Source organism: Pan paniscus, chromosome 5 (assembly GCF_029289425.2).
Source record: "Pan paniscus chromosome 5, NHGRI_mPanPan1-v2.0_pri, whole genome shotgun sequence".
NCBI lineage: Eukaryota > Metazoa > Chordata > Mammalia > Primates > Hominidae > Pan > Pan paniscus.
In genome coordinates this window covers 178,855,435-178,868,859 of record NC_073254.2, presented here as the reverse complement: position 1 = coordinate 178,868,859, position 13,425 = coordinate 178,855,435, and the positions used below count along the sequence as shown (strand labels likewise).

General features: G+C 52.3%; 1 protein-coding gene across 9 annotated transcripts in view; it reads right to left on the bottom strand.

Annotated features, from left to right (window-relative positions):
* Positions 1-70: 70 nt before the first annotated feature.
* Positions 71-13,425, bottom strand: part of SYTL3 (synaptotagmin like 3) — a 117,193-nt gene continuing 103,838 nt past the window's right edge. For all 9 annotated transcript variants that reach the window (XM_034963163.3, XM_063605052.1, XM_055114282.2 and 6 more), the window contains 6 exons: positions 12,880-12,982; positions 7,542-7,712; positions 4,194-4,299; positions 2,763-2,865; positions 1,433-1,638; positions 71-447 (listed from right to left, as the gene is read on the bottom strand). In XM_034963163.3, coding sequence (XP_034819054.1) covers positions 338-447; positions 1,433-1,638; positions 2,763-2,865; positions 4,194-4,299; positions 7,542-7,712; positions 12,880-12,982 — 799 coding nt within the window. In that variant the 3' untranslated portion in view covers positions 71-337. The remainder of the gene's footprint in view (positions 448-1,432; positions 1,639-2,762; positions 2,866-4,193; positions 4,300-7,541; positions 7,713-12,879; positions 12,983-13,425) is intronic.

Sequence of the window (13,425 nt, the reverse complement as noted above, 5' to 3'; positions counted from 1 at the left end):
TGCTGGGATTACAGGGGGGAGTTACCATGCCCACCAGCCGGCCTTTTACCTCATTTGATAAGCACTGGAGGACATGGATAACAACGTTTATTAAAATCTGGCCATTTTCTACATCTCAAAGAGGAGATAACCCACCAGAGGCTTAGGTAACATAATTGTGTTTAACGTAAATATACACACATACCAATAGGCGGTTAAGCCATGGGACAGGGCCACAGACGGAGACTGCTCAAGGTCAAAGGGGTCTCCAGCTGGGACCCTGCACCTGGTTCGTAGCCCCTCTGCAGACGCACAGTGCCTCACGCCTGCTGCAACCTGGAACCTTGAGGCCTTCATGTCAGTGCAGGACAAGGGTCATGTCTGTCCATAGATTGGGGCTGGAAAGGACTTTCTGCCACTGGAGCTTCGATTGTGAGCATGCATCCCCGCCAACAGCTGTGTCTCCCTCTGTAAGAGAGGAAGACAATTTAGCCATGGTCGGGGAGGGCACCACTTCATCCCCTCTCAGCCCTTTAAAAATGATGACCAGCCAGAAGTTTTTCACCTCAAGTCCACATTAAAAGGCCAACCACTGATGACAGACGCCGCCACCACCACTCCCACCCCAACAAAGCTGGTGTTGAGACTGGGATTCACCCAGGCACCCTCTGCTCTGCGAGGCTCTAACAGCCCGGAGTTCTGTAGTTTGAAAGTGAGGCGAGGACTCTGGTTTGGTGGGCTGGGTCTTCACCAAGGGAGTGGATAGTTGCACACCAGCATGGCTAGCTGGGTGGGGCCATCTCAGACTGGGGGCTGGGCTTGCCCATGGGAAGGGATTCTTAGAGGAAGACAGTATGCTTTGGACAAAATATCTCTGAAAAGCAATGGAGCAGTGAAGCTTATTTCTCTTCAGTCACTGGTTCTCAGTTGGAGGTCCTTGGAGATGTGTGCAGGTGTTTTTGGTTGTCATCATGTCAGGGACACTGCTGGCAGCCAGAAGCAGTGCCAGGCACAGAACCTCACAGCAGAGGGCTGTCCACCTACCATGCCGGAGGCGCCCTGCCGAGCGGCTCTGGACAGCATTGCTGTTTTGACCACTTTTGATGAAGTACTTTCTGAATTGCCATTTGTTTAAGAAGATATTTTCATTTAAGAAAATAATCCTTTTATGATTGACGCCAGAAACAAAAGCAAATACTGTACCTAGCCCGTTTGGAGGCCTATAATTTTTGTTTCTTTAGCAGATCTAAATCTGATTTAAATTGTCAAAATACTTGGCTGTATTATGGCTCAGCTGTAGAGTAAAAACTAGACTTAGGCATTTCCAATTAAGGCAGGCTAGGCAATTTCAAAACCAGTTAAGTCACTGCCCTGGTGGAAGCATTTTCTTTGCACGGTACCCATTAGGATAATCACAAAGTATAAACGTTTGGGCTCAATGTCTCAGACTTACTTGAACCAAGTCTGGTTCCTCCAAGCAAGCGGTCGTTCATTCCAAAGAGGGCCTGGTCCCAGACGGTTAACTCCAAGCTCGACTGCCTCAGCTGAGCTGGGGTTACGCCACTGAAGACAAATGAGTGTTTCCACTGGGGGCAAGCCTGCTTCCTCAGGACTGGTGACTTCAGTCTCAGTTTTTGTTGGTCTGGCAGAGTGAGACAGCTGAAGAGGGAACACAAACCCTGCAATCACTGCCATCCACACGGCCTTCTCTCCTGAGGCCTGTGCGTCAGTGCAGACCGGAAGCACTAAGAAAAGTGCCAAGTCCACAACATCCACACCCTCCCCAGTGAAGCAGGGTGGGAACCACAGGACTCGGCACATTTCCCTTAGGGCCGAATTCTGCATCAGGCATGAAGGGCGAGCTGCATGCTGAGGCCTCGTGGCCCTCATCTTCATCTTTCCTCCTTGGGGTGCCTCCCACCATGACTGCAGATACACGTTATCTCCTTTTAACCCTGTTCTCAGGCAAATCAACTCAGACAAGCTTGTCCAAGGCCATGCAGATAAGCAACAAGATTAGAACATAAGCTCAGTTCTTTTTTTGAGACGGAGTTTTGCTCTGTCGCCCAGGCTGGAGTGAAGTGGCGCGATCTCAGCTCACTGCAACCTCCTCCCCCCAGGTTCAAGGAAGACTCCTATCTCAGCCTCCAGAGCAGCTGGGATTATAGGTGCCCGCCACCACACCCAGCTAATTTTTGTATTTTTAGTAGAGATGGGGTTTCATCATGTTGGCCAGGCTAGTTTTGAACTCCTGACCTCGGGTGATCCACCTGCCTCAGCCTCCCAAATTGCTGGGATTACAGGCACGAGCCACTGCGTCCAGCCTGAGTTCTATCTTGACCGTCATTTTTCTCTATGTCACTGACGGGGAGTTTGCAATTCAATGTAATAATGGTATTTGCCTTACTTTTAGAGGGGCCAATGCACCTGTACTGAATGAGAATGAAATGTGGACAGTCATGCGTTTTACTGTTGGTCCAAGAGGAGATGTTAAGCTCAGGAAATATTTACTGACCACACTACATTTTCATGCTTGATTTCAAAACTGGCTTCCTGATATCACAGAACTGAGAAGATTAGGGTTTCGAGTACTCCAGCATGTACACATCCCGTGAATTTTTGGAAATCAGGGTCTTTAATATGTGTTATGTTAGATTTTCATAGGAAAGCTAAAATAAGACATTTTAAGTGGCTTACGTTTTTTAGTGTTTGCTGCAGGTTCTGGGCCATGTTGTGATGTATACTAGATCATCAATAAATATTTGATTACATCGAATACCTACCCCTTAACAAATGAGTTCAAGGTGCCATCTGGCCGCACAGGTAAATTCTTGGCTCCTAGCACTACCAAACAAAGTTGACCATGAAGTGATGGCTGATCTGTCCCTGGAAGGAAAGCCAGTATTCACTGTCAAACCATGTCTCCTGATATGTTAGTATGCAGTACCACCACCCCAAAACCGAGAGCTCAGCTAGAGAATCTGCTACAGCCCTCAGACCCCGAGAGAGCAGATGGGAGTGGTGCAGTGGGCTCTGCTGGCCCTGCCCACAGGCTGTGGCGCTGCCCACACCGTGCCACTCTGTGGTCAGGTGGAGGACAGGATGGAGGGATTACTAAGATCCTAGCAAAGAGTAAAGAGGAACGCAAGGAGAGGGAAGATGCCGAAGTTTGAGTCTAGTTGTAGCCAGAAGTTTGGGGGAAAGTGAGAGCCCCGAGACCCTGTCTAGGAGGTTGGGATGGCCATGGGGCACTTGCTGCTGGTCTGCTGGTGACCCCGTGAACTTGGGTAGCAGAATTTCCTTTTCTAGCCAAATAAGGAGTCAGCAAAATACACAACAGAAATGTGCATTCTGGGCCGGGCGCGGTGGCTCACGCCTGTAATCCCAGCACTTTGGGAGGCCAAGGTGGGCGGATCACGAGGTCAGGAGATCGAGACCATCCTGGCTAACATGGTGAAACCCCGTCTCTACTTAAAGAAAAAAAACAAAAAATTAGCCGGGCATGGTGGCAGGTGCCTGTAGTCCCAGGTACTCGGGAGGCTGAGGCAGGAGAATGGCATGAATCAGGGAGGCGAAGCTTGCAGTGAGCCAAGATCGGGCCACTGCACTCCAGCCTGGGTGACAGCGCAAAACTCCGTCTCAAAAAAAAAAAAAAAAGAAATGTGCATTCTCCCAGTCCTCCTTCCCCGCCCTCCTCCTCCTCCACCCTCCTGCTTTCCACATGCCCCACGTTATTGAAGGAGTAAAATCTCCATAGGGTCCCTGAGGACCCTCCTTCCTGACCTACTTCTTTTGCTGGGCAGCGGCTACCCACATGCCTGGGGGCGGGGATTTATCTCGTCTGAGCCCTGCAGGTACCAGTGCTCTTGGCTCCACATTGTCATGGAGCCTCTGCTCTTCAGGAGGGGCCACGGTTTCCCCAGAGACCATCCAATCTGCCCCTGGGAGGAAGGCCTAGGGCAGCATCCTTAGAGGAGCGTAGAGAGGGCATCAGAGGCCTCGTCTGCTTCTGGTCACCCGTTTCCCCCACTACGGGCTCCAGAGAACCTCTCCCGGGCTCACTGCATCGCTCAGAAAGAAGAGCTGCTGGAGCTGGGCACGGGGGCCGTAGAAAGGAAATGCTAGAAAACCTTCATCCCACCTCAGTCTGCCTGCAGCACCAGGCTCTGCAGACAATGACACAGACAATGTCCAGGGAGCTGGAGGCCACTGACCTTCTTGAGCCTCTTGGAGTTTTCTGGGCCGTGAAGGGAGAACCAGCTTAGCCCGGACTGTGAGCTCTCCATTACTCTGAGGAACGCTGTCTTCGTATTTCTCCGCCTGGGGACAAGAGGCAGAGCTTAGGGACAGGATTCCCCAAGTCCCAAGAACCTTCTGGGTTCCTCTGGTTGTCTCAGCTTCGTCCACAGATGCTTCCCCCTGGCCCCTGCAAGGCCCTGGGTGGAGCAGGTGTGTCCGTGGCAGGACTGGTCTTCCTTCCATCTATGGTTTCACTCCCACCCTCCCCAACCCCAGCATGGGGAGGAACAGCTTGGCCACCCCAGCGAACCAGAGCCAGATGAGCCTGAGGAAGTGAAGGGACTCAAGGGCACTGCACACTCCCTAAGACATTTCTACGAAAACCCAGACACAGCCTGAGTTTGAAAAACAGAAATGAACTCAAGCCTCCACCCCATCCACCCCACCCAGGTCAGTAGAGATTCACGCTGCCCTTCCATGCCAAGGACTGGCACAGACACTGGGGACAGCATGGGGTGTAGTCTCTGTCCAGAGCCACAGGGGGTGGCCCCTCAGGGTGTGGTGAGTCTGAGGACACCTCCCTGCCCACCAAGGCACTTCTGTCATGAGTGGTTTTACCAGAAAGTGAGTGAAGAGAGGGCCGGGAAAGAGATGAGCCTGAAATCCACACCATCCTTCTCCCAGTGGGGTGGGAGGAGAGTATTGGGAAGAGTCTAGAGCAGGGTGTGTCCAGTCTTTTGGCTTCCCTGGGCCACACTGGAAGAATTGTCTTGGGCCACACATAAAATACACTAACAACAGCTGATGAGCTTAAAAAAAAATCACAAAAAAACTCATGTTTTAAGGAAGTTTATGAATTTGTGTTGGGTTGCATTCAATGCCATCCTGAGGCCAAGCATGGTGACTCATGCCTGTAATCCCAGCACTTTGGAAGGCCAAGGTGGGTGGATCACCTGAGGTCAGGAGTTCAAGACCAGCCTGGCCAACATGATGAAACCCCATGTCTACCAAAAATACAAAAAAATTAGCCGGGTGTGGTGACGGGCGCCTATAATCCCAGCTACTAGGGAGGCTGAGGCAGAGAATCACTTGAACCCAGGGGACAGAGGTTGCAGTGAGCCAAGATCACGCCACTTCACTCCAGCCTGGACGACAGAGCAAAACTCCGTCTCAAAACAAACAACAACAACCAAAAAACAGAGCCGTCCCGGGCTGCAGGTTGGACAAGTTTGGTCTTGACACATCCGGTCCACCATGGCTCCTGCCAGCACTGAGAAGCAGCCCTCTCAGTTACCCTCAGAGGCCTCAGGACTCCTGGGAGCCCGCGTGGGCCAGCCCCTGTCTTCCTGGCCCTCGGGTGCCAGATGAGATATGGCTGCCTCCAGCCTCAGCGGCCAGAAACCGAGGCAGAACAGAACCCAGGGGCAGGCCTGTGGGCGGACTCCCCACCCTACTGGCTTTAGGAGGGATGCCTTTCAGCTCTGTGCCATCTGCTCCTCACCCACTCGCCAGAGCAGGCTCAGTCTGATGAGGCCTGGTGGCCGCCTGTCCTATGCCAAGCCCTGTGCTTGTTCCAGGCCTTGTCTTCGAGCTGATGACAGAGGTGTGGGAGAGGCAGGGTGCACGGGGGATTCAGCCTCGGACAGAAGGAGTTCAGGCTGGAAACTCAGGGCGTCCCGGAGGAGCCAATGCTGTTCTGAGAGATGACAGAGTGGGGGTGAGAGGAAGGCACGGAAGGCATGGAAGCCAGATGCTTCACCCACCCGCAACGTGGCTGGGGCAGGAGCAAAGGGACACTGAGGCTAAAGATCAGGCCCAGAGACGGCAGGCGTCCTGAGCTCCGGGTCCTGGAAGGGAGGCCACTTCTGGTAGGGGTAATCAGGAATGGCTTCCTGGAGGAGGTGGGTTTTGGGTCGTCTTGGGCTGACCTTGGATAGGGGATGCATTCTAGGTAGGCACTGGGAAGGGGAGGTCTAAGCCCGGACTCTAGCTTGGGGGAGTCAGCACAGGCAGTGGGAGAGTGGGCATTGCCTGGAGGAGCAGGGAGGGGGCAGGTGGCTCACCAGGAGGCCTCAGCTGAAACCTGAGAAGCTTCCAGGCAGAGATAATGCGAATCCCAGCTGCGCTGGCTCCGGAGAGGAAAAGAAGCCAGATGGCCCTTGTGCCTTATGTCCAGGTCGGAGCAGAAGGCTGGGCCTGCTGTGGGCCCTTGGCTGAGGGGAATAAGTCCATCCCGCTGGGTTTTTTTTTTTTTTTTTTTTTTTTTTGAGACAGAGTCTCACTCTGTTGCCAGGCTGAAGTGCAGTGGTGCAATCTCGACTCATTGCAACCTCTGCCTCCCAGATTCAAGTGATTCTTCTGCCTCAGCCTCCAGAGTAGCTGGGACTACAGGCGTGCACCACCACACCCAGCTAATTTTTGTATTTTTAGAGAGACGGGGTTTCACTGTGTTAGCCAGGATGGTCTCAATCTCCTGACCTGTGATCTGCCCGCCTCGGCCTCCCAAAGTGCTGGGATTACAGGCAAGAGCCACCGTGCCTAGCCTCCCCACTGGGGTTTTTAAAGAGATGGCAGAAGCCCACGTTTTTCATCCCTCGTGGTCTCACATGAACTCTCTTCCAGTCCGGGATCTGGACACAGCAAAGTACAAAGCAGCGTCTCCAAGAAATGCTAACCTCTCTCCCAGGCCTCTCCTCCTACCTGCATAGCCTGGGGGACACGGATCCTAAATGGAGTCCATCAGCTCCTCTGACCCACCCCCAGCCCATGTGCTATCTATCTCCCGCTGTGCAATTCCAAACCAGGAGCTGGAGCCCCACATCCCAGCCAGGGCGGCCTCTGCCTTCCTCACAGCATCGGGTCCAGCCATTTGTCACCTATTACTGTTAGTTATTGTCACCTATTATTGAGAGTGCCTGGGGTTGAAAGGTTAGAAACAACACACTGTAGCCCCCTGGGGGACCGCATAGCTGCGGGCGGTGCCCCCAGGGAAAGGCATGGCCAGCTTCCAGCAGGTCAGCCACCAACAAAGGGAGGCCTCTGCCAGGGGAAGCCACAGGACCTGATCCAGTCTGGTCTGTGTATGATGCTGAGGCGGGGGCTGTTCGGGTACCTCAACAGAGCTGAGCCAGTTAAAACAAACCCTCCGCCCACCCCACCCACAAGAAAGTAACTATTTCAAAGTCACAGCGCCAGGCCGGCGAACACACACTGTCTTGGGTCCAAGTCTTGCCAGGTACGTTTTCTCTTCTGGGATCTCTCTGAAAAGTTATTTATTTATCACAGTGGGGATGGAGGGCACTCAGTCCAAAACCAGACATCACCTTGGCCCGGAGTGGATGCCAGCGGAAGGACTGTGTTGTGCTGTCTTCAAAGTCCCACGTGGCCAGAGGAATGATCACTTCTCCAAGAAACACTCTCCGGGCCAGAGTGCCCAGATGCCACACCGAGACCTGCAGCTGCCGGGTCACCAGCTGGGCAGGGGCCACCTGATACTGCAGAGGCAAAGAAGAGATGGTCAGCTGGGCTACCGGGGCCCGCACTCCTAGGATCCCCATCTCTGGACCCCACCTCCCAGGGCCCCACTTCCCGGGGCCTGGCGCAGGCCTCCCTCCCACAGGCTGAGTCCAAGATGCGGATGCAGCCAGGGACCTGATGTGGTTAGGGTGGGTCAAGGTGCTTACAGCCAGGGTGGGGCGGGGGGGTCCTCTCTCTGCTCAAAAACCCCTCCCCCTACTCCCCAGGTGCCCAGTGCTCTGCCTGGGGACAGGCAAGGGTAGCCCTGGTAGCCTCCCACCCCCAATTCTTAGAACAAGACAAGGATGAAAGTCCTTGTCCAGCTCACGCCTACTAGAAATCAAGCCAAAGTCTATGCTCACACAGGATTTGAACTTGCATCTAAACACTGCACCCAGCCAGGCTTGGCCAAAAATAATGATAACAGGCCCAAAAATACTAAAAAAAAAAAAAAAAAATTTTTTTTTGAGACAGGATCTCGCTCTGTCACCAGGCTGGAGTGCAGTGGCACGATCTTGGCTCACTGCAACCTCTGCCTCCTGGGTTCAAGCGATTCTCCTGTCTTAGCCTCCTGAGTAGCTGGGACTATAGACGCCCAACACCACGCCCGGCTCGTTTTTTTGTATTTTTAGTAGAGACAGGGTTTCACCACGTTGGCCAGGTTGGTCTCGAACTCCTGACCTCAAATGATCCACCTGCCTCGGCCTCCCAAATTGCTGGGATTACAGGCGTGAGCCACTGCACCAGCCTGTATTTATTTATTTTTTTTTTAAAGCAAAGCATGAACTCCCCCCTCCTCCATTCCCCGCAACACCACGTGTTTGCCCTGGAGGGACGGTGCCTGTGTTCAGGCATGCAGGGCCTGTGCTGGCTTGGCAGAGGCCAACACGATGTTCTTACTGTCCACACAGGGGGCTCCCAACACACCCAAGAGTGACGAGGGAACCCCTTCCCCAGCCAAGCATGGGTTCTGCCCCATAGAGACTAGAGGCCGAAGGCCCCTGAGTGGCACCCAGCCCTTCCCAAGGTGTGGCTGACTCCACCTCAGCCTCTGAGGGCCTCACTTTAAGCTTATTAGTTGGATTTTCTCAATAATGAACAAACCCTACAAGTTATTGAACACTTATTTATTTCATACCAGGCTTTTCAGATGCATTGATCTTTTTAGCTTTCACACGCACCCTATGAGGTCAGTATAATTCAAACCATGTTGCAGATGAAAAAAAAGAAGCTTGGAAATTCAGTGACCCTCCCTCCCTTGGTCTGGTAGCCAACACTGCAGGCCAGATTCACGTGCACTGACTGTGTCCAGGCCCGAGTCTCGCTGCTGACCTCTGTGGCCCATGCTGCCCTCACTCCGGCGCTTGTTTGGGGTTTGAATGGTGACTCCTCGTGACACGGCTGTTGCTGTGAGGCTGGACACTTGCACCCATTTGCAGCAGCTGTGGCGGTTTGTTTGCTTTGGGGTTCATCTCCTCATGCCCACCTTTACCCATCTTTCCAATCGAGGAACGAGATGGAATAAAACAGGAACTGAGACACGGTAATTTCCCTCCTTCAGCCTCTGCAAACAGAGGGGAGGCGCAGCAGGGCCGTCCCCTGCTCTGTTGGGGGCTGCCTGTAGGCTCTGTCCACACTTCTGACGTCTGCAGGCCAGGCACACATGGCTTGGCTGGCCAGGTTAGCTTCCTCAGTTCATTCCTCCTTTTCCTCCCCGCTGGGGTGGCTTGTGGCCATGGAGATGGGCATTTCTTGGGTCACATTCCCTTTTCTCCTGCCTTTGGGTAACTTTTAGCCAGTTTTCCCTCAAGTCTATGGGTCCATATCTTTTTTGGGGGGACAGGATCTCACTCTGTCACCTAGACTGGAGTGCAGCAGTGCCATCTCAGCTCACTGCAGCCTGCACCTCCCAGGCTCAAGCGATCCTCTCACCTCAGCTTCCCAAGTAGTTGGGACTACAGGTAGGCGTCGCCATGCCCGGCTAATCTTTTAATTTCTTGTAGAGATGGGGTCTCTCTACATTGCCCAGGCTGGCCTCGAACTCCTGGGCTCAGGCCCTCCACCCGTCTCAGCCTCTCAAAGTTCTGGGATTACAAGCGTGAGCCTCCACACCCAGCCCATGGGTCCATTTCCGACTCTGCCCCACATTCAATCTCTGTCTATAAACTCTGGATTGATGTGATTATTCCCCATATTCCAGCTACACTCCTTATCAGTTAGTCCAGGCAGCTGGCCAGCTGCATCTGCTGCCCTCTGAGAAATGAAGCGGTTACTGGAACGCCACGCCACTTAGCAGGGTCGGGCTTGGGCCCCCCGGCAGCTCTCTCATCTCCAGCTGTGTGTGGGCGACGCTCAGCCACTTCTCCTGGGTCCTTACCCATTGCTCGCCCCTTTCTATCAATAGGACTACTCCCTGCTACATACAGAATCTACCTTTGCTTTGTTTTGTTTTGTTTGTTGAGACAGAGTCTCGCTCTGTTGCCCAGGCTGGAGTGCAGTGGTGCGATCTCGGCTCACTGCAAGCTCCGCCTTCCAGGTTCACGCCATTCTCCTGCCTCAGCCTCCCGAGTAGCTGGGACTACAGGTGCCCGCCACTGTGCCCAGCTAATTTTTTGTATTTTTAGTAGAGACGGGGTTTCACCGTGTTAGCCAGGATGGTCTCGATCTCCTGACCTCGTGATCCGCCTGCCTCGGCCTCCCAAAGTGCTGGGATTACAGGCGTGAGCCACCGCACCCGGCCTAGAATCTACCTTTTCAAACCAGACCTATTTTCCATAGCCCTGTTAGGTCCACAAGGCTTGCTCCAGGCTCAGCTGGGAATGAGGTGTAAGGATCACTTGAGAGCAGGGCCAGGCAATGACCAATGTCACCGAGTGAGATCACTTCATCCTCTCCAGGCCCCCAGGACAGTGGTGTCAAATGGGGTACAAGTCTCCCTGGGTCCAGAAAGGCTTGCTAAGAAGTACTCTGCTCAGAAAAATTTGAGGATCAATTTCTAGATCCTCACATTTGATGTGCACTTCTCTCAAAACTGGCTGGAGACAGTCCTCACAGCCTCATCCACCCGAATCGTACTCTGATGGCTCACCCCAGGTCGCACAAAGCCTGGGTGCCGCACAAAGGTGTGATTGTGATTGGAAATACTGGCTTTTAGCGAGACTTTTAATGCTGGATCGGCCTCCCCGGCTTCCCATCCTTCGCTTCTTATGCGTATTTCTATTAAGGATGAGGCTGGCCGGTGTTGGGATATTTTGCATTTAGGATCAATTAGAGATGCCGATTATTTTAATTGTAACTGGAAAGTTTCCCAGGACTATAAAATATTCACAATATACTAGATAAGACCCAGGGATAAAAATTTTAAGTGATATCTTTGAGATTCTGTGTACATTTTAAGGTAGGTAACCTTTTAACTCCAATTATATAACCACATTTTTTTTTTTTTTTTGAGACGGAGTCTCGCTCTGTCACCCAGGCTGGAGTGTAGTGGCGCTATCTCAGCTCACTGCAAGCTCTGCCTCCCAGGTTCACGCCATTCTCCTGCCTCAGTCTCCCAAGTAGCTGGGACTACAGGCGCCCGCCACCACGCCCGGCTAATTTTTTGTATTTTTAGTAGAGACGGGGTTTCACCGTGTTAGCCACGATGGTCTCGATCTCCTGACCTCATGATCCACCCGCCTCAGCCTCCCAAGGTGCTGGGATTACAGGTGTGAGCCACGGCACCCAGCCCAGAATCTGCATTTTAAAAAAATCCCCAGGTCCAAGTACAGCTGCATCTTAGAAAATAAGAAATTTAGGCCTGGCGTGGTGGCTCAGGCCTGTAATCTCAGCATTTTGGGAGGCCGGGGTGGGCAGATTACCTGAGGTCAGGAGTTCAAGACCAGCCTGGTCAACATGGTGAAACCCCATCTCTACTAAAAACACAAAAAAATTTGCCGGCCATCGTGGTGGGTACCTTTAATCCCAGCTACTCAGGAGGCTGAGGCAGGAGAATCGCTTGAACCTGGGAGGTGGAGGTTGCAGTGAGCCAAGATAATACACTGCACTCCAGCCTGGGCGACCAAGAGTGAAACTCCATCTCAAAAAAAAAAAAAGAAAATAAGAAATGTTTTAAAAATGTAAATCCCCATGGGATGTTATGCACACAAATTTTGAGAACCGCCAGTCCTTTGTGGCTTTGAGCTGTATTTCTAAGGACTCTGTAGGTCTCAGTTTCCCCATGGGTAAATGAGGATTCTAATAATTACCCCAGGCTGTATATAAAGCACTTGGCCACAGTAGGGACCCAGGAAACAAGGGCTATTATTATTTAATGAACTCAAGGCTCTGTGCCAGCTGCCCAGATGGCCCCTGGCTGGCAGCTCACAGACACCCCCTACTTGCCAAGAAAGGCAAACAAAGCCCTCTCCTGTCACAGGCATGAGACGAGGGGACCTCTGGCTGCCCAGCCCCGGCGGGGTAGCCTCTGCAGCTCTGGGCTACCCCCCTCACCCTGCACCAAGATTGGGGCCACCACAGCCAGCTAGCTCTCTGCAGATACCAGACCTCAGCTGCAGCCTTCCACCCGACATCAGAGCGCGTGGCCCCATCTCTGCCCTCAACCATCAATCACATTTCTTAGTATCATAGAAAGTGAAAATCCAAACAATTCCTTTGTAAGATTTTTCATAAAAGGATTCATTTAAAAAAAATAAAATTAGAAGAAACCTGAGTTTGTCAGAAATACAATAAACGGGCACTTTTACAAAGACAGTAACTCAGGAGTTTAATTTTCAGGGCACTCTGTCTGAGAGCACCTCTTTGATAGAAACATTCACTAAGACAAACTAATTTTTTAAATTATCCTGTGCCCCGGTGTTAGCCCGAGACAAAGAGGCAGCCAGGTTCTTTTTCACCATCTTCTCAGAAATCATTAATCAAAAGCCATTCCTGAGTCTGGCAGACTCTGCACTTTTCCTGTACAAAGGCTGACATTTATTTTCTACCAACTTAGCACTGATTGACAGAGCCGCAAAGAAACATATAGGTGTCTGTATTATATCTAACTGAGTCAAGAGTTTGAAAGCACCATCCACTGGACTCTGCCCCAGGCGCTCCACCCGGGCTGGGGAGGACTCTGCACAGGAATATCTGTCCAGCAAGTACCTTCAAGGTCTCCTGAAAGGTCGGGTCCACCGTGTTCCTTTGGACTCCAGTCTTGCGCTTTCCCTGGGAGGATCTGTCGGGCAACAGGTAGGTCTTCACATACCTAGGGGCCAAACACAGCGGGGACAGAGTGAGAACTCAGGGAAAGGGGTGGATAAAGAGTTTGGGGGCAGCAGAGAACCCACATGCCAGCGTTTTCTTTACCAGGCTTCCTGCTGGAATTTTTGGGTTGATAGAAAGGACTTAATAGCCTAATAGTGAGCAACGTTAGTGCTGGGTGGGCAGCTTCTGATCCATGCAGTCTATGGTCAAATGCTAGCCACATAACCCTCTGGAATATTCCTGGGGGTGTGAAGCTCGTCCTGCCTTCCTCAGGCCCTACTCCATTTGGCAAAGACCATGGAACCAGAGATTCTCTCGCCTGCCTGGATGTCAAGGCCATGAGCCGGATTCCCGTCCCTTCTGCCACCCACCACCTGCAAAAGAAAAAAAAGTGGAAGTAGAAAGCATATGCCTCGCACTGTGCTGTTTCCTTGCAGGGGCCTC